General features: G+C 53.0%; 1 protein-coding gene across 2 annotated transcripts in view; it reads left to right on the top strand.

Annotated features, from left to right (window-relative positions):
- LOC128809697 (uncharacterized) overlaps window positions 1–10,264 on the top strand; it is a 60,809-nt gene extending 50,545 nt beyond the window's left edge. For both annotated transcript variants that reach the window (XM_053981877.1, XM_053981878.1), the window contains exons 8-16: window positions 7,104–7,241; window positions 7,521–7,635; window positions 7,808–7,945; window positions 8,137–8,313; window positions 8,446–8,601; window positions 8,758–8,859; window positions 9,221–9,323; window positions 9,597–9,653; window positions 9,940–10,264. In XM_053981877.1, coding sequence (XP_053837852.1) covers window positions 7,104–7,241; window positions 7,521–7,635; window positions 7,808–7,945; window positions 8,137–8,313; window positions 8,446–8,601; window positions 8,758–8,859; window positions 9,221–9,323; window positions 9,597–9,653; window positions 9,940–10,139 — 1,186 coding nt within the window. In that variant the 3' untranslated portion in view covers window positions 10,140–10,264. The remainder of the gene's footprint in view (window positions 1–7,103; window positions 7,242–7,520; window positions 7,636–7,807; window positions 7,946–8,136; window positions 8,314–8,445; window positions 8,602–8,757; window positions 8,860–9,220; window positions 9,324–9,596; window positions 9,654–9,939) is intronic.
- The last annotated feature ends 9,817 nt before the right edge of the window (window positions 10,265–20,081 follow it).

The following is a 20,081-nucleotide window of genomic DNA, read 5'->3' as shown; positions in this document are numbered from 1 at the left end:
CAGGAAAACTTGTTTGGATGGTCCCCATGTGCCACAGTCTTTTCCAACCTAAGTTACATCCTGCAGTTGTGATACTGGCACTAACAGGGATTGGGTTTGTGTCAATAATTGCAGTGGATGTAAGAGTGTGGTACCTAATCCAGCAATCATGGAAACAAACTTGTCCAGAAATACACAGGTTGAAGGAAGGAAAAGCAATGTGGGTTTGGTTTTTTTTTTGCCAGAACGAGCTGCTGTGTTTTTGTTCATATATACCACTTGGTTTTAACATTTTGATAAAAGAACTGATTGGCTCCAACACTGAGCCAGATGCCACCACAGAGACTGACTCAGAGAGGTGGGTATTGGCTTTATGCGACGCTGGCTACGTGGGGGATTGCTCCTCTGTGAGAAATGGATTTGTAAAGGAATTCTCAGAAGCTGTCTGAAAGCTCACACAGTCTTGTACATCTGTATGCAAACTCTGAGATAAGGTGTGCTGACATAGGAAGGCCATGGAATCGAGATGACATTGTTGAGAGAGAGATTGAACTAGAAACAAGTTTCAGAAGGTGGCCTTGCAAAAAGACCAGCTATTTTGAGAACTAGAACTGTGAAAGATGCATTGTTGCAAGACCACATGGGGTAAAATAATAGGTGGTTGGTGTTAGGAGTATTAGCAGCATTGTGTGGCAAAAGCTAATAGGCTGAAAAACATTTCTAAGGTATTGCAAGCAGGAAATAGGGTGGCTTCTTAGAGAATGGTGTTAAGCTTTACATCTCTTATGTCTCACCCTTCTACAAGACTGGTAATGGAATAAAATCTTTGAAAAAGCCTCTCAGTTGCCCCGTCTCTGTAGAGCCAGGATTTCCCAACACTCCTCCTAACACACACACTCAGCACATTGCACAGCACAATACATGGTTACATTTTGTGCATGTTTATTACATTCCTTGGTTAGGAGTGGTTATACAAATTACTTCTCAGAAGTCATTCATATCATTAGCATACGTGATGGAAAATTCAGTGTACTCTGGTGGTGCCACTGAGGAAGGCTCCGAGTCTTCCACAGGGCTCACTGCCATGAAGGCCGACAGTCTCATTCTGCCTGCACTTACCACCTTTCTTTCTGAAGCATGCACAGTCCTTTGTTGGCTGCTCCAATGGTATCAACGTGTTCTGTTCCTCTGATCTTAACAAGGAACCTTCCGTTTCTCTTAGCTTCAAATGGCTAAAGTGCATCTTGTTCCTTAGGCTTCTGCTTAATATTTGCTGACCCTTTGTCATGGTTGGACGCTGGCGCAATGCCAGTGCACCCATGCAAAGATATTTTTTCCAAATGAATGCTGTGAGATGCGACTAGAAACAGAGCAGAGCAGGCTGGAGCTTAGAAATAAAGCAAAACACTTTTTTAACCTACAACTAGAATAAAAGACACCCACCGAATTCAGAATGAAAACCTTCCAAAACATTCCTCCTCCCCCCACCCAATTCCCACCAAAACACAGTGAGACAAAACCTTGGATTCCCGATCAAGTTACCAGCCCTCAGATAATCAATTCTCAGCCCATCAAGGGAGAGAGGAGTCTCTCTTGTACCATAGACTCCCCCAGGAAACACAATTGCCACCTCTTGTGTTTCCGCGTCACACACGGCACCACCTGGAGAAAATCTGCCACCGTGACATCCTCCTTCCATGTACAGCGCTCTCAGCACCGTGCATGATGGACCGAGACTGCTCATAGGGTTCCTTTGAAGGACGCTTTGCCAAGGAGCAAAGAACAACAGTTTCTCTTTTTGGGACAACAGTGCCCCCCATTTTCTCCTCGCCTGGGGCCAAGGGTCTCGAGAACAGAGATCTTCTTCTTCCCTGAAGACTGAGGGCAGCACCACACCCTCCTCATCTCACTCTCCACTCCTGCCACTCCCTTGGCATCACTGCAGCAGGTCACTCACACTCCAGCCCTGGCAGTCACTCACTTGGCTCAAGCCATTGCATCCCCCTAAAATGCAGTCTGTGTTGCAGGAGAAATGGCTTCCGTCTATGGCTATACAAGAAAAGTCCAGCCAAGCCTGCTCCTTCATCTCCTCCCACTTAGGATTTCTTCTTCTAACATCTCAGATCCCAGGCAGTCTCTCTTCTCTTTCAGAGCAAGGAGGATTAATGTTTCACCAAGTTTTCTCTATCCAAGAAGGGGTTAAAAGTCTCGGACTCCCAGGATGACTGAAGTCTTGCCTGCCCAGAACTCCCACGGCTGGGCACCTTCCCCCCTCCGCTTCTCTTTCTCCTCTGCCGGCGTACTGCCGGCACATGAGATCAAATTTCCAGGTGTGTGGTAGTCTGTTATTTCACAGTTTGTTCTTCTGTAGTATGTTTAAATATTCCTTGTTCTAAGTTTGTAATGGTTCGTTCTATGTACCCCTTTTGGCTTCCCTAATGGTTCAGTCCTGAGTTGTTTGCCACAGTTTTCCCCACCAAAATGTATGTCAATCTACTTGTCAGTCTCCCTGTGTGCCTCCCTTGTTCCCTTGTCTTACCCCTGTCTGGTAAAGATAGCACACTCCTTTGGTTCTGGAGTGTTCCCTGTCTTTCATCCCTTCCTCGAAGCAGAATTGGATTGTAGGGTTTGCTCCCTCCCCGTGTTGGCTTCCATTGGGGAGCTCTTACCCTGCACCCCTCCCCTAGTGCCCTCCTCTTGGTCAAAGGTTGTGTACTCCCCGTGTTCCCTCTACCCTTTAAAAGGAGTCCTTTCATGTTCAGATTTGGCACTTGCTCTGCCCCCCTTTGGGAATTAAATCCTTGGAGATTCAGACAAGTGTCCTTCCCTTATTCCTCTGCCTCTCTTTCCTCGTGCCCTGTGCCTTTGCTGTGCTGCCCACGCCACAGCAATCACCGCCACCCGCAACAGTCTCGGCCGAGAATTGGGGACGGCCACTCGCGTGTCTGCCCTTCGGCCACAGGTGGGACAGCTCGTCGGTGAACCTCCATCCCGTGGCCGCTGAGAGCCAGACTCAGATTTGAAAACCAATGGATGAGCATTTTTTTTTTTGCCTCTGTGTTACGTTTTCTAAAGTGACTCTCAATGGCTGACGTTAAGGCAAATGAGTTGCTGCTTTGAGAAGGGAAGCAAACTTGAAAATCTTTCATTTGTTATAAATGACTAAGGCAAGAGTTGGCTCTCCCAATGAAGAGATGAATATTATGTGTATGTGAAAAGAAGTATGTAGAGTTCTGTTATTTTTCCATGTTGTCCCCATAGTCCTCTTTCCCTTCCCCCCTGAATTGGTGTCACTGGTCGGGGCTCTCAGAGGAGGGAGAGCTTGTTACTAGGAGGTGTGGCATGGCAACACCTGACCTCCAATCAAGATGTAAGAAAGTAATCTCACTGACGGACAGCAGAGAAAGAGTTGACTGACAAAATTTTGGGAAGGACTAAGGGTATAAAAGGCAGAGTATCCATTTTGCAGATGAGCACTGGTCATGGAGACTCCCAGCCCTTTCCTTATTCAGTTGTTTGTTGTATTTTTGTTCAGGTTTAATAAATCTTTGAAATGTTAAAAGTGAGTGTCATTTCTCAAAACGTTCTTAGGCAATTCCAATTAATTTGGGAAGTTTGCAACTTATTGGAACTACTTGAGTTGAGCAATGGAAACTAAAGCATTCCTTAATAGGGGATTCTTTAATGCCAGATTCTTCTGTGTCTTCATGGTAAAGAAGTTTTTGTGCTGCAGGAAATGACTTCAATGAGAAAATAATTCCAGCATGGAGTAAGAGCTCCTGACAGATACCACGTGTTGCCAGCAGTTGCTCCAGTTGCTCCTGCCAGCAGCCCCCGATGCACGTGGGCTTTGGCTCCCTGTGGCACAGAAGCCCCCCAGGGGCACCGGTCTCTGGGGCAGGAGACGGGCACCAGCGCTGCCAGGGCTCGGGGGGTGGCAGGGCTGCTTGGGCGGGGACTCTGCCACACCTGCTGATGTCAGCGCTCCCCGGGCCCCAGGGCTCAGAGCAGCGTTCGTGCCCTGGCCCACACGTTCCTTGTCCCTGTCACAGCCGCGGGTTTAGGATGGCCACCAGCCGGGACGTGTCCCAAGGAGGCCGTGGCAGCTTCCGTGGAAGGCCCCGTGCCCTTCCCAGCGCGGCTGCGTCGGCAGCCCTGGGGGCTCCTTGTGCTGCCCTGAGCCCGCAGAGCAGGGCAGGCTTTGCTGATGCTCTGAGCCGTTCCTAAAGATCCTGTGCGGGCTGCCCCGGACCGCGTCCTGCAGGGTGACCCGCTGCTGCCTGATCAACAGGTGCCCAGATAGAGAAATGTAGCCCCACCAAAAGACAGGAGGACTCTTGTGCTGCTGAAATCCACATGGGTTTATTGAGGACAGGTGGAAGGAGGAAGGAAGAAGGAACAGGAGCAGGGGGACAACCACACGCAGAGGGAGACAGCTCCGAGAGCAACTGGGGAAGGATGGGCCAGGGTATAGAACTGGGGAGGGATGGGAGTGCTTAGGGTACACACTGTCCAATGGGAAAAAGACTTAAGGGATGAGCCCCAGGGCAGGTGACAGTGTTTCCAAGGGCCCTTTGTGACATGGTGCCGCACGGTCACCGTGGAATTGCAATGGAATCGGGTGTCCAAGGGCCCTTTGTGACACGTGGTGACACAGCAGCTGGTGGTGCCAAGAGCACGCCAGAGTGCTCAGAGCAGGCGACGGGACAGGACGGGACAGAGCAGTGCCGTGAGGAGCCCCCTCACAGCTCACTTGTTCGTGTCCGACCCGCAGCTTTTCTGAGGCGTTGTTCCTGCAGCTGACCTCGAGGCCACACCACAGCACTTGGAGACCCGTGGCCTTCCCGAGGCTTCTGTTCTGCAGGTGCCCTTGAGGGCAGAGGGTGGGACTTGGTGCCCTGGAGCTTTTCTGAGGCATCTCCCAGCCCTGCCGCCAGTGCCCTCGAGGCCAGACCACAATCCCGGAGAGGAGTCTCCTGTCCTTGTGGCAGGAGCCCTTGAGACCAGAGGGCAGGGCTTGCTGTCCTGAGGCTTCTCTCTGGAAGGTGCCTTCCAGGCACGACTGCAGGACTTGCTGACTTGGATATTTTCTGAGGCATCTCTCCTGCAATTTCCCAAAACTCCAGTGACTGACATGGAGAAGAGACTCCTTAGAGTGCCCAATCTGGCCTGGGGGCAGGCGGAGGAAGAAGGCCCTGGAGCTGCACCAGCACAGGAGACTGAAAAGGTGGTGCCGTTCCATCCACCGCAGGAGGGTGAGTGGCAGAGCTGGGCCCCAGGGCTGGTGCCTGCAACGAGCTTTGTCCCATCCGATCATATCCAATTGCATCCCATTGCATCCTCCCCCGTTGCATCCCATCCCATCCCATCCCATCCCATCCCATCCCATCCCATCCCATCCCATCCCATCCCATCCCATCCCCTGGGGACGTGCCCATGGAGAAGAAGGAAGAAGGGCCTTGCTCCATCCCTTGGGGCATCCCGGGGCTGTCCCTGCCTGGGGAGAGCAGGGCTGGGCTGTGTTCTCCGGCCTCTCCCGCAGCCCCTCAGCTCTGGCTGTGCTCACTCCTTGCCAGGTGCAGCCCTGGACCACAAACAAGAGCAGGAATCCACCCGTGGCCGCTTCCGCAGAGCAGCGCAGGTACCTGCAGCCATCCCCACCTGGGCTGGGCCTGCTGTCACTGCTCAGCCCAGCACCGTGTGTGGAGCACTCCATGCAACATCCCTGGCTTCTTGCCCTTCTCCTACAGCTCGTTTGCAAATTCATCAAGAGCATTCGGCAGGAAGAGACCATCTCCAGGGGTACTGGGCTCAGAGAATATTCAGAGGTCCTCAAACATGAGACCAGTGCTGCCCTGCTGGATTTGCTTGTGGAGAGGGGTGTTTTCAGACCAGAGCAAGTAAGCAGCCTGTGGCCAGGCTTCAATTCCCTCATGAGTCACATGGCTTCCCAAGCCACTAGTGTTGGTCCCTGTGAGCCTTTGAGGCCATCGCAGTGCGGTGGGAAGGGAAGCACTTCTCTGGGGACACTGGGAACGTTGCTCCTTCTGGCAGCTTTCCAAATTGCCCTGTGCCTTCTCCAGGTGCCCGCCATGGTGAGATACATCCACCAGTGGCTCACGGCCAATGATTCTGCTGAGCACAGGCTGGACAACACCCTGCTGCATCTCACCAAAGCGCAGCCAAATGACGCAGTAATGACACTCCTGCGTGTGGCCCCATCCTGTGACAGGTATGGGGCCCACCTGCCCAGAGGGCTCAGGGCTCCCCCCAGCCCATCACCCTGTACAGCCTGTCCCAGGTGTCTGACCAACAGAGACTTCCAGGGTCCTCTGGCTGCTCCCTTTCCCAGCCCTGGCATGTCAGCCCCCCAAGCCTGCTGCCATGCTCCCTTGCTGCCCCTCAGGGGCCATGCCCAGGCCAGGGTGCTGTGCCTGAGACCCCCTGAGATAGAGCTCTAACCCCACAGAGCTGCCATGGCCATGTGGAAGACCATCATGTGCTCACCCAGGACTGCGGAGCTGGTGCAGCTGATTCTCCTGGATGTGCTGGGGAGCTGGCCAAAGCACAGCACGTGCACCTCCGATGGGGACAAAACGGGTGTCTTTGCCCTGGCTGTGAGTTTCTGCCAGTAGCCTTTGCTGGCCCCAAGGCCGCCTCTCCAGCAGCTCTCCTTCCTCCTTCCCCCACTGCATCTCCCTGCCTCAGGCGCTGCCCTGAAACCTGGCCTAGGGGCAGCTGCAGGGCCACCGGTCCCGCTGCTCCCCCTGTGTCTCTCTGGGCCTCTCCCTGCCACGCTCGGGCCCTGTCACACGGACACCTCGGCACTGGGCTTTGTTCTTTGCAGGCAACTGTGGTGATGTGGAAGATCCTCCAGGAGCCCTGTGTCCCACACAACGTGAAGCTGCATTTCCCCCGCCTATTTGTGCGTCTGCTTTTCCAAGTCTTCTTCAGCACTAAACAGATGCCAAAGAAGGTCCTTACCTTCTGGAAGGGATGCCGGGAGCAACACGGCCTTGCCACCAGCCCCAACAGGTGCTCCATCCCAGTCCTTCTGTCCCTGCCACATTGCCAGGGCAGGAGGCACTGCTCCCAGTGTGACTTGGGCTTTGCTCTGCACTCAGGTTTGCAGTGAGGACCCTGAGGTCCCTGCTCTGCTTTCTCCAGTGTGAGCATGTGGTGATGTCAATGGAATGTAAGCGTGGCTGGGACACGCTGCTCTGTGCTGACACCCACCACTATGCCGTGGGTCTGCTGGCCAGGTGAGACCCCCTTCTCCCCGCTGCCTCTGACATTTGTGCTCTGCGCCTGGGGTGCCCCACACAGTCCCCGTGGTCGTGGGCCAGAGGGCCTCTTCACCGAGGGACGGCCAAGCAGACTGGAAAAGGCTGGGAGAGGAGGGTGCCCAAGAGCAAGCAACTCCTAAATGGGCCAGGTCTCCTTGCTGGAAGGGTGGTGGGGAAGATGAGAACTCTGTGAGTTACCCCTGGAGGAGGTTTGCCCCACTGGCTCAGGTCTTGTTTCCTTTTTCCTCTTGTCAGAGAATTGCGCCAATCATCCATAGACTTTTGTCCCGGGATTGCATTCTACCTGCTCAGGCTGCTCAGCAAAGAGATGCCATACTGGGATCTGCCTGCCCTGGCCTTCCTGGTGGAGGTGAGCCTGTTGGCCAGCGCTGCCTCGCTGAGCTGCCTCCCAGCTCTCTGCCCTCTCGTAGCCGCAGCTGCTTGGGACGGTGCCCACGCCCTGTGCTGCTGCCTGGGCCCAGCCCTGTGCGGTTCTGGGCTCCTGCCGGCCGGGTCCCCTGTCACTGCCCTGTGCCTTTCAGGTCCTCGAGTGCCTGGACTTGAGGGAATGCAGTGACGATGTTCTGGAGATCATGTCAAAGAACCTACAGCACGAGTGCAGGGAGAGGCGTCGCCTGGCACTCAGAGGTCTCACGGTGCTCAGCAAGGATCCCTCGATGGTGAGAAGGGGGCAGCGGCTGAAACCGTGCAGGCAGCGTGGGGATGGGGAATGCAGTTGCTCGGGCTTGGCTGGGCTTCCCGTGCTGTGGCAGCTGCTCCCAGCTCTCCTGCCTCCCACTTCAGCTGCCCGAGTGCTTCGGGACAGGCTTTTGCCGCAGGGTGGTGTTTCACAGACTTATGTTCCACACAGGCCAAAGGAATGTGGAGCCTGACTGAAAATCTTGTGGAGCTGCTGGAGGAAAATGATAGCAACGTGGTCAGGATGACCATTGTTCTACTCCGATATTTATTCCTCCATAATCGTGCCCCAATACCGAGCCCCATCGCCCTGCAGCTGGCTGAGGCGCTCCTGCCCCTCTTTGACAACGTAAGGCTCTGTGCCCCCAGCCACGGCCTCTGGATGCTGCCTGGACACATTGTGCCCTGTGGAGATGCAGGTCTGCACCAATGTGGGCCAGAATCAGCTGATGCTGAGGTCTTTTGTCCTTCCTTCCTACAGGATGATAGCCTGGTGCAGCTGTGCTCCATGTCTGTCTTTCAAAACATGCTGGAGTTATTAATGGAAGAGGGAAGAAAAGCCCTGAAGTCACCTGTGCGCCAGAGCCTGCTGCCACTCTCCTTCCACTGCCATGATGAGAATCAGCGTGTGGCAGAGGTGAGGACTCGTGGGCTGCTGCAGTCCCTCTGGGAGGGGGCTGGGCTGCCTCCTGCCCTGGCGCCTGGCGGGCTGCAGCCTCCTCCAGGCCTTGGCACTGGGATGCTCCTGTGCCCCGGCCTGTGGGGCCATCTCCGTGTCTCTGCTGCTCTTCAGGCCTCTCGGGAAACGCTGCATTCTTCAGCCAGATTCCTGAAGAGGAGGGACATCGAACAAATGCTACAGGTGGATCAGACATGGAGGTTCGGCGAGGGCCTGGTAAGGACGGCCTGGAAGGCCCAGGCTCAGCCTGGAGAAGCCCCCTGGGCGCGGTGCTCAGTGTGTGGGCTGGCAGCTGTGCCCCTGCCCGCTGCTGCAGCCAGAGGCCGCGCGGGCTCTTCTCCAGGCTCCCCTGGGCCCCAGCCGGGTGCCGATGGAGCCCCGGCCCGGCGGGGCTGCGGGGCGGCACCGCGGCTCCCCGGGCAGCAGCCGGCCCTCTGCCCCCTCCAGAGCCCGGCGCCAGCGGCTGCTGGCCGGGCCTCAGGGCTGTGCGGGCAGGGGAGGCCGGGGCCGGGCGCAGGGAGCGCCCGGGCCAGGGGCTGAGCCCGCGCCAACCCTTCCCTGCTGCCGCTCTCTCCAGCTGGCAGAGGACAGGAGCCGAGCGGCCGAGCACCTGCGCCGGGCCCTGCCCTACCTGCAGAGCCCACAGGAGCCCCTGCGAGAGGCGGCCGTCAGGTTCATGGGTGAGCCAGGAGCCCGGGCTCCCTCCCCGCCCCGCCGCAGCTCGGCCCCAGCCCCGCCTGCTGCCCCGGCAGCGCCATCCGGGCCCGGCGCCGTGGAGCCCCGCCTGGCCTGGGCGCTGCTGCCGCCCTCCGGCAGCCGTGCCCTTGGGCGGCAGCGTGCGGCAAGGGCCCGGGCTGAGCCCTGCCGGGCCACGAGGCCCTGTGGCCACAGGGCTGGCAGCGCCGCTGGCAGGGAGCTGTGCCGCTGGGCCGTGACAGGCTCTGTGTTCACAGGGATGGCCGGGCAGAGCTTGAGGGGGCAGCAGGGAGAGCTCCAGCTGATCTCTGAGGGTGAGTGAGGGCAGCGGGCTGACAGCGGGGGCTGGCGGGGGCAGCTGCCATCCCTGCCCCGGCTGCAGAGGGCTCTGCTCCCTGTGCGGAGCAGGGCTGGCCTGGGCAGAGCACACAGAGATTTTAGGGAGACATGGGGGATTCGTGGCCCGCAGCTTCGGCCTGATCCCTATGGTCACTCTTCCTTCCCATGAAAAGAGCTGGCTGGAATGGCCCTGGCAGGGGGCTCTCCTCGGCTCCCCGCTGAGTCGGGATCTGACCGTGGCTCTGTTTGTCTCTCTTGCAGCCCTTGAAGAAGTGACAAATGACAGCAGTCCTGCCATCAGAAACATGGCAATTGAAACAGGGTTCGTGATCCGGGCAATACAGAGAGCTCCCTACTCCACATTCCGCAGGCTACGAGATCAATTCCGCAGCGCATGGAAGAGATGGCCTCGTCTATGCAGCCCTACCTTCCTGTGCTGCTGGATCCCTGAGGAGGCCTGATCTGGAAGGCTTTGCCTGCTGGGGCCCCTTGAGCCAGCAGCTATTTTATTTTTCTTCAAGGTTTTTAGTTTCGTATTTTCATTTTTGTTTAGTATATAAATATAGTATGTGTTATAAAAGACAGACTCCCAGGATCTTTCTTTTGCTACCCTGGATCTGCAGGGCATAGGGGAGGAGGGGGAAAAGGGTGCTTGTGCTCAGCAAGCTTCCCCATCGTGCAGTGTTGCAGGGAAAATGGCCAGAAGCCCCCTGGCCTTTGGGGGTTGTGCTGAAGCCTTTGTGCTGCCCACAGAGCGGGTGGGCAGGGCCGGAGCCGCAGGGATCCCTGCGAGAGCGGTGCCTGGAGATGGCCACAAGGCCTGTCCCAGGCAGGAAGCGCCATCCGTGTCCTCCTGCCCGTGTGTTGCTGGCTGGATTGCTGAGGGCTCTGAGGTGCCTCTTGATGGGGCTCCCCTGGAGCTGCTGTGGGGCTGCGGCGCTGCTGCCGGGCAGGTTGGCCGGGCTGGGGGAGACCCGGAGGGGCTGGGGCAGTGGGCAGCCCTGAGCAATTGGGTGTCAGAGGCCACAAGCAGCCCCCAGGCAGCCGCCTTGTTCCTGGCACCCGGCTGCTCTGGCGCTTCCTCAGTGGGCGGTTGGAGGGACCCCCTGGAATCAGGCGTGGAACCCTGGTGCCGGCCTTTCAGGGCTGTGAGGCCAGGAGTTGTGGGGCGGGGCGTGTGCCCTCGATGTGCTGAGACTGGAGTCCCTGGCCCCTCAGCCTTAGGCACTGAGCTTGACTGCCTGCTTGCTGAGTCTTGTTGCTGTTGCCGTGGGGGATGCCAAGCTCTGTGGGTTTAGACATTATTGAGCGAGAAGAGCCGCAGCTTTGAGCCCAAGAGGGGCCACAGAAAGGCCCTCTGGGCAAAGGGCATTGCTGGCATTCCCAGGGCAGGGACACACGAGAGTGCAGCGGGCACCTTCAGGGTGCCAGGCTGGCTTTGCTTTGGGCCACCTCCCTGTGTGCAGGGCTGGGTCTTTGCTTTGCTGTCGTTGGCCTTTTGCTCTCGTGCTCCTTTGGCTGCCTGCAGAGAGGGGCAGCCCTATCAGGAGGCTGAAAGGCCCTGTCTCTGACATCTCAAGGGGGAAATGGAGCTCTGCCGGCCCTCAGCCCACGCTGTGAGCAGAGCAGAGCCTTTTTCCCGCCCCAGTGGCTTTCTGCCTGCTGCAGGCCCCTGGCCAGCATGACCCACTCTCCTGGGCTGAGTCACTGAGGGGGTGGGTGGCTGCTGCCCCTCGGTTCACTGACAGGCTGTGAGGGTCGCTGAGTGAAAGGTGGGTGTCCCAAGCGCTGCTGAGGGGACCTGGGTCACTGAGGGACATGAGGTTCACTGAGGGGACATGCACCAGTGGCTCCTGTCCAATCAGTCTGCTGAGCTCAGGCTGAACAGGACCATTGCTTGATCTGACCGAGTGTCCTGCTTTAGGGCAGATTTGGGAGAAAACCTCCAAAAGGGGTCCCTCCAGAAAACCAACCCACACGGCCCCTCCCTCCAAGTGGTTCGTGAAAAAAATCTCCTTCTGGAGAGAAGTGGAAAAAACCCTGTTAATTTAAAGAGGCAAAACACTCCCCAACACAAAAAAGAGAACAATACCAGATGACAAAACTCATTTGCCGCTCTGATGGGATGACAAATTCAGAAAATCTCTCCGGTGGGTGGTTGCTCTGTTCTCAGTCCCTCTGGCCCTGGGAAAGGCTGCTGCCCCGAGTAGGCCACAAAGTGCGAGCTCTCGGTGTTTCCCCGGGTCCCAGTCCGGAGCAGGTTCAAACAGTTCCAAGAAAAAGAAAAGGAAAAAAACAGTCCAGGGAAAACTTCTCTGCCTCAGCTAGCTAAACTAACTAAAAAGCAAAGGAGGGCCCTCTGCTGCCCCATCCGTGCCGAGACAACACAACAGTTCTGTGTTCCAGCAGAATGTGGAGCAGTGAGTGCAGGCCGATAACAAAACTCCGTGCTTCTTCTTCTCCCCGCCTTCGCTCTCAGAGCCAGTCTTGAAGGCACAGAATATAATATCCAGCATAAAGAGAACACACGACTGGGGATACAAGCATCATAACGTCACCCTAGGGCATTCCACCCCTTATCCCCGTCAACTTATATCCTTAACTTACTACCAAACATCATGCATTTTATTCACGTAAAAACTTCCATCTGTCCCACCCAAAAAATTACAAGCAACACCCATCATGCCCCCGTCACGTCCCCACACCAGACCACTGCATCCAGGCCCCAGACTTCAGAGCTGCAGGATTCCCCACTTTCTTTTTACATACTCCAACTCCATCTTTCACTTGCTCAGACCTTCAACACTCACACATTTCCTTCTATCTCATGTCTGTGTGGTTTCATGTACAGACAGTGGCAGTAACATCCCGCAAACAGTGATATTTGCATCTGAGTCTCGCCCCACAATCAGATCTCCCTGAGGTACACATCGTGTTGTTCCATCTCTGCATTATCCACCACGTGCAATCTGGTCCCTGGGCAAAGACAACGCCATGAATGAGTTTGTCTGTACTCGAGGCAGAATTGATCCACGCTGTCTTCCCTAACAAACCTCTGACATGTACCACTGGGACTTTGTCTCCTACATTCAGGGACTCAGAGCGGGCAGGACCTGCTCGGTTGGTGGAACCTCGGGTGTTAACTAACCAGGTGGCCTTTGCTAAATGCTGCTCCCAATTTTTGAAAGATCCCCCACCCAATGCTTTCATGGGTTTTGAACAGTGCATTGTAGCTCTCCACTTTGCCTGCAGCTGGTGCATGATAGGGGATACGGGACATCCACTCAGTGCCATGTTCCCTGGCCCAGGTGTTGATCAGGCTGTTCTTGAAATGAGTCCCATTGTCTGACTCAATCCTCCCAGGAGTAACATGCCTGGTCTACCTGCTGATTGTTTTGGTGCTCCTCATCAGCTCTACTCTTGGGAACATGGGCATCCACGTGGCCAACTTTCACAGGTAGCTTCCCTACCCGGGTAGCAATGTCTTCCCACTCTTCAGCAGCCCAAACTGATTTTCCTCTGTGCTGCCAGTTAGCCTCTTTCCACCTCTCCAGCCCTCCCCACAAAGCATTGGCTACCATCCACGAATCAGTGTAGAGCTAGAGCTTTGGCCACTTCTCTCTTTCGGCATTGTCCAGGGCCAGTAGAAGGGCTTTGAGTTCCGCAAGTTGGCTTGATCCCCCTTCTCCTTCAGTGGCCTCTGTGACCTGTCGTGTGGGGCTCCATACAGCTGCTTTCCACTTCCAATTCATCCCTACGATGCGACAGGAACGGTCAGTGAAAAGAACGTAGCGTGTTTCTTCTGCTGGCAGTTGCTTGTATGGTGCAGCTTCTTCAGCCCTTGTCACTAGTTCTTCATCTGTGACACCAAAATTTTCACCTTCGGGCCAATTTGTAATTGCTTCCAAAATCCCAGGGCGATTCAGTTTACCAATACGAGCCTGCTGCGTGATGAGAGCAATCCACTTGCTCCATGTAGCACTGGTGGCATGGTGGGTGGAGGGAACCTTTCCTTTGAACATCCACCCCAGCACCGGTAGTCAGGGTGCCAGGAGGACTTGTACTTCTGTACCAATCACCTCTGAGGCGGCTTGGACTCCTTCGTAGGCAGCCAAGATTTCCTTCTCTCTTGGGGTGGAGTTGGCTTCAGACGCTCTGTAGCTTCACACTCCAAAATCCTAGTGGTGGGCATTGAGTCTCCCAAGGCACCTTCTGCCAAAGGCTCCAGGACAAACCATGGCTCCCGGCTGCAGAGTAGAGCACATTCCTCACCTCTGGTCCTGTCCTGACTGGGCCAAGGACGACTACATGAGTGATCTCCTGCTTAATCTGGGCAAAATCTTGTTGCTGCTCAGGGCCCCAGTGGAAATCTTTCTTCTTGTGGGTGACCAGGTAAAGAGGGCTCAGGATCTGACTGTACTGAGGAATATGCATTCTCCAGAAACCTATGGAGCCTAGGAAAGCTTGTGTTTCTCTCTTGTTGGTTGGAGGAGACATTGCTGCGATGTTGTTGTTGACATCCGTAGCAATCTGATGCCGTCCATCTTTCCCCTTTACTCTCAGGAACTGGATCTCACAAGATGGTCCCTAAACTTTGCTCTTTTTGATGGCAAAACCAGCTTCCAGCAGGATTCCGATGATTTTCTCTCCTTTCTCAAACATTTCTGCGGCTGTGTTCCCCCACACAATGATGTCATCAATATACTGCAGGTGTTCTGCAGCCTCAGCCTTTTCCAGTGCAGTCTGGATCAGTCCATGGCAGATGGTGGGGCTGTGCTTCCACCCCTGGGGCAGTCGGTTCCAGGTATACTGCACTGCCCTCCACGTGAAGGCAAACTGAGGCCTGCATTCTGCTGCCAGAGGAATGGAGAAAAAGGCATTGGCAACATCAATAGCCTGGGACTGCAGCTTCTACTGGAGCTCTAACATGTCTGGCACAGCAGTGCTCAGCCGTGGTGTCACTTCATTCCATGCACAGTAGTCCACTGTCAATCTCCATTCTCCTTCAGATTTACACACAGGCCAAATGGGGCTGTTGAAGGGTGAGTGGGTTTTGCTGACCACCCCTTGGCTCTGCAGCTCTCGCATCATCTTATGGATGGGAACCACAGCATCTCGAGTTGTTCTGTACTGTCGGCGATGCACTGTTGAGGTGGCAATTGGTACCTGTGTCTCTTCTCCCTTCAGAAGTCCTCCTGTAGATGGATTCTCGGACAGACCAGGCAAGGTGTTCAATTGCTGGACGCCCTCTGTCACTGCAGCTGCTATCCCAAATGCCCACCTGAGTCCTTTTGGAGCTTTGAAATACCCACTTTGGAGGCAATCTATGCCCAAAATACATGGGGCCTCTGGGTCAGTCACAATAGGGTGTTTCTTCCACTCATTTCCAGTCAGGCTCACATCAGCTTCCACTAAAGGAAAATCCTGTGATCCCCCTGTCATGCCAGCAGTAGAGACAGATTCTGCCCCCGCATGTCTCGATGGGACTAATGTGCATTGCGCACCAGTATCGACCAAAGCTTTATATTCTTGTGCTTCAGATGTGCCAGGCCAAGGAATCCACACAGTCCACAAAACATGGTTTTCCCTTGCCTCTAACTGGCTGGAAGCAGGGCCCCTCTAAGCCTGGTTATCCTTCTTCCTTTGGGCACATGTCTTGGAGGTTCCTTCATGGGGATCAGACATGTCATCATCATCATCATCATCATCATCATCATCATCATCATCATCATACCTGGCAGTTCAGCTACGGGAAACTGGAGCCGCTTTCCTTTTGGTGGTGAACCATATAAACCAAAACTCAAGGACAAAGACTCTCTAACTAGTCCAAGTTAGAAAGTGGTATGTTCATTACACAGTCCCCGAAATGCGTGACCGTGCCACACAAGGATTTTTGCCTTCTAGAGGCTCACCGCCTAGTCCACACACGCCTCTTGGGATCAGGTAGTTACCCAGAGGCCATACACACTGCAGCAGCTGTCCTTCCTCTGATGGAGCTTCCCAGGACTCCAGATCTCTTGTAGGCTGCTCTCCGAATATCCTGGGGCTGTTCTTAATACCACCGATGTGAGCTGAGTCTTCCACCCACTCTTGGGATTCTCTCATTGGAAGACAAACATTTTCTGGCTGGCTTCATGGAGAGGGAGGCAAAAGAAGGCACCCTTCAGATCGAAACAGTAAACTAGGTTAATTCAGGTGTTAAACAGGTTAACAAAGTGCAGGGCTTGGCAACCACTGGCTATAAATCCTCAGTTGTTTTATGAACAGCTCTTAAATCTTGTACTGTTCAGTATGATCCATCAGGCTTTTGAACAGGTAAAAGAGGAGTATTGAACTCAAACTGACACTCTTTTCATAGCTCTGTCCGTAAAAACATTTTCATTACTTGGCTAATCTTTTCTCGGTCTTCCTTCTTTAAGGGATATTGTTTAACTTTTTAACTGGTTCTTTCCCCCTTTTTAAGCTTAACTTGCACTGGGGGTGCATTCTTTGCTCTCCCTGGTATATTAGAAGGCCACACCTCAGGAGATACCTGATCCATTATTTTCCTTTACTTCCCAAATAATCTCCCTATCTTTTGTTTTCAACTGCTAGACAAACCCATAAATGCCCACTTGCTTTCCAAGGTTATATTTTGATAGTTTGCAAAAATATGCTCTTTCAGATTGGCCAAGTAGCTCCCCTTACCATGACATAATCATCTGTTATTGACATTAAGGCTTTATTTCACACTAAGTAAGTTGCCCCCATGTCTACTAAAAATTCTTTTTTTTTTTTTTGGTTTCCATTTTTCTCAAATAACTTGTTATTTCCTTGCTCCTCATGATCAGTTGCTACTAAAATCCTTATAGCTCTCTGAGCAGCCTTTGTTTCTTTAAAATGACAAGGTGCCTCTCTCAGCCTTCTCTACTTAAATGTCTGTGTATACCACAGCTTTTTACACTGAATACAGAGAAAACAAACCCAGGGTTCACAAGGGGAGCCCTTTGAACAAGCAACCTCTACCAAATTTTGTCTCCTCTGATTTGTAATATTATCGGACATTTCAGTTACTTATTTTTACTCACTCTACCTAAACTTTGTTTGACAAAATTTTACAGTCCTTTCCTAGTTTTTTTCCTGCACAATCCAATCTTCAAGTACCAAGAGTGACTTTGAAGACACCAATTTTAAAATCGTTTATCTCCTGTTGTTGAGAAGACACCATGTCCCCAATCCCCACTGGCTTCCTGTTCAGTTAATTTAATTTGATCACCACCAGTGAGGGACACCTGGAAAACATATTCTGTTTCTGATTCATGTGGAAGGTGTCCGTATTCCCTTTTAAGCTTAGCTAGCTCAGTGGCAGTGTTTAGTTGTGATGGTATGTGTTTGGTTGTGATGTGAGGGTCGAGATCATCATCACTGAGATAGTTATTCTCTCTTTTAATCAAGGGTCTCAAGTGATGGCAGCAATGTTCCCCACAATTACTTGCTGCTTCATGTTCTTGATGAGGATAGATTTGTTTAATGTGAGGAGTTTCCTTCTCCTCAGGCTCTGTAGAGGAATCAGCATGATGTGATTTCTTAACATGTTCCTCTGTTAAGGCAGCTCACAATGCATAGATCACATTTTTTGCTTCATAGAACTGTTTTTGCAAAATTTCAACTAGATTTTGAAGGGAGTCTATTATAGCATGTTCCTCACTTCTTCGCTCAAAGCGATTTTCTGTAGCTGCCATGAGACAAGCTCCCAAAACTGAGCCTAAGATAGTTTTATTTTTGCCCAGTTGGAATTTTGTTTCATGTCGTAATGAACACACTCTATCAATAGCATTTTCTAAGTTAAACCAATTACTCTGTGCCCATTTTTCTCCTTCCGTAGGAGGTTTGGCATTGTGTTTGGCTAGAAGTGCATAAAATTCAGCTTTAATTTCAACACTAAGATTGTCACTCATTTTGTGAAGGGACCAAAACCACAACAGGGAGGTACAAACTTAAGTTACACAAAACTACACAGCCCTCGCTGTGTCGCCCTTCGCTTCCCTGGGTGGGTGAAAGGACAATCATCTGCCTGGGAGGCTCTGCTTAGTTTCTGCAAGTTGTCCCTTCCTTCCCAGACCAGACATACACAACAACAACAAAACAACAGTGTCCCGCCTTTTGCACTAAGGGATCCTTTGTGAATTTCCAAAGACACTGTGGGTACCTTTTCACCTGCAACCCTTCTGTCTAGACAGAAATCCTGTCTGTGACACCAATTTTAACCTCACGATCCGCTTATTGCGGGGTGTCGTGATGGTTCTTTTCACCGATCCCAAAAGTGCAAAAAAGGCAAACAACAAGGGACTATCAGTTAATCACAACAAATGCACCTTTATTAGGGGCCAAACCAGTAAATGTGATAGTGGGGATCAGAAAGGAGATAAAAGGATAGAGAGAGAGAGAAGAGGGGTATGGGAATAGCTACCAACACAGGCGAGATCCTCAGTGGTCCGGATGATGGGGATCCGTCTGTCGTGTCGGGGAAGTCTTCCAAGTTCTGGTGGACTCGGGGGTCCAGTTATAGTCCACAGAGGAAAGAGGGGGGAACAAGTGTAACAGTGAAAGTCCATTGTAATCGCCACGAGGGAACAAGTGAGTCCACAGAAACCACCAAAGCAAGACGAATACAATGAAGAATAAGTCCATTGAAATTACTGAAGGGAAACAGGTCATGTCATTAGTGGTCAGACCACCAATTTCCCCTCCTGCCTATAGTAGGGGTCTCAGTCTCTGTCCTTGGGAGGAGAGTTCTCATTCTTTCTTTGTCACGGTGGTAAGGAGGCAGATGAGGTGTCTTCAATGAAGGACCACGGGAGTCACCCCAAAAGTTCATTCGGCTTAAGGAACGGAGATCAGAAGCAGGCCGCGCATCAGGCTGTCCCGTGCTGGCTCCATGTCAGGTCTTTGCCAAGTCCTTGCCAACTCCTTGCCAAGTTCTTGTCAGGCCTTGTTCGGAACAGTGAGCATGACGGTTCAGTGGTTGCACCTGCACTGTGTCCTGTTGTAAGCCGGAAACTGCAGTGGGGGAAGGGATTCTTTCTCGTGGCAATCGGAAGGCAGAATGGAGAACGAGGGGCTTCAGACGGCCTCTTATAACATCTCCCACAACGTATCAAACGGCCTTTCCTGACCATGCATCCGCTATACAGGTCACTATTTAAAACTGTTTTAATTTTTAAACCTACCGTTTTGTCCAGAGTTTTAGTAGTCAGGGGTCCTTGTCTGCTCCTGGATGAACAGTCTGGGCAGCGGAGCCCACTCTTCCAGGAATGCCCTGGGGTCGCCCCAAGGGGGTCCACAACCTGGGCTGGTCTCACAGCAGAGCAGAGGCTCCTCCTGGCTGGCTCGCCAACTGAATCATTAAAACCAAAAATCACAGACAAAACCCCTCAAACTGGTCAAAGTTAGAAAGTGGTATGTTTGTTACGCCGGCAGGCAGCACCGTGGGGATTGTCCCCGAAATGCGTGACAACGCCGCAGAAGGATTTTTGCCTTCTGTTTATTTCCCAAAATAATACATATGTGCAACCGCAGCACCTCCCATCCCCACTTCGTATTCAAATGAGGTTATTAGTCCTTCATGCGTGCGCAGTTCTTCTCTTGAATTGGCTCGGTGGTCTCAAATTGGGCCAGTGGTGCCAGGGAGGAAGTCAGGAAGGTCTTCATCAGGTCTCTGTGACCCTCTGGCATGATCCAAGGCCCCCTGCTTCGTGATGGACTGACATAGGGTCCAGGTGCTGGGCATTGTTCTACTGGTTTCAAGAGGTTCCTGTTCACTTTCTCCACTTCCTTCTACAAATGAGCTTGTAATAGAACAATTAGCTTTAGCTTAAGCATCTAATCATCATTAACCTATCGCTGGTGTATCTAACTTCAATATGAATTGGTTCTAACCATCAGCTGAAATCTTAACCCTTTAAAATCAGGATTCACAGGCAGATCCAATTCTAGTGCCAAGTTAGAGCGTATCAATAACCCCCGGCTAGATAAACATGCACAGCCCAACATCCCCAGGGCCGCTCCTCCCATTCCCCCACTGGAAGGGAAGAGGCAGAGGCAGCCCCACCCTCTGTGGGATCCCAGGTGGAGCTGGCACCTCTCCTGATATCCCCCAAGCCGTGGAAGGCCCAGGGTAGGAAACAGGGACATTTCCTGGCACAAATGACCACGAGATATCCCCATCACCATGAGCCACCCCCCAAGACAAGGCGCAAGTAACCCTCTGAAAGCCCAGAACAAAGGGTCTGTCACATTGAAATATACTCCAACAATGATCCCGAATCCATCGTGGTATGGATAAGGCACGGATGTCTGGGTTTCAGAACCCCCTGTGACAACTGAACAACAGGTAAAATGTCTGGCTTGCCAAGCACTCAAAA

Source organism: Vidua macroura, chromosome 7 (assembly GCF_024509145.1).
Source record: "Vidua macroura isolate BioBank_ID:100142 chromosome 7, ASM2450914v1, whole genome shotgun sequence".
Classification (NCBI taxonomy): domain Eukaryota; kingdom Metazoa; phylum Chordata; class Aves; order Passeriformes; family Viduidae; genus Vidua; species Vidua macroura.
Note: the sequence above shows the minus strand (reverse complement) of the source record. Positions and strands in the feature narration are given on the sequence as shown.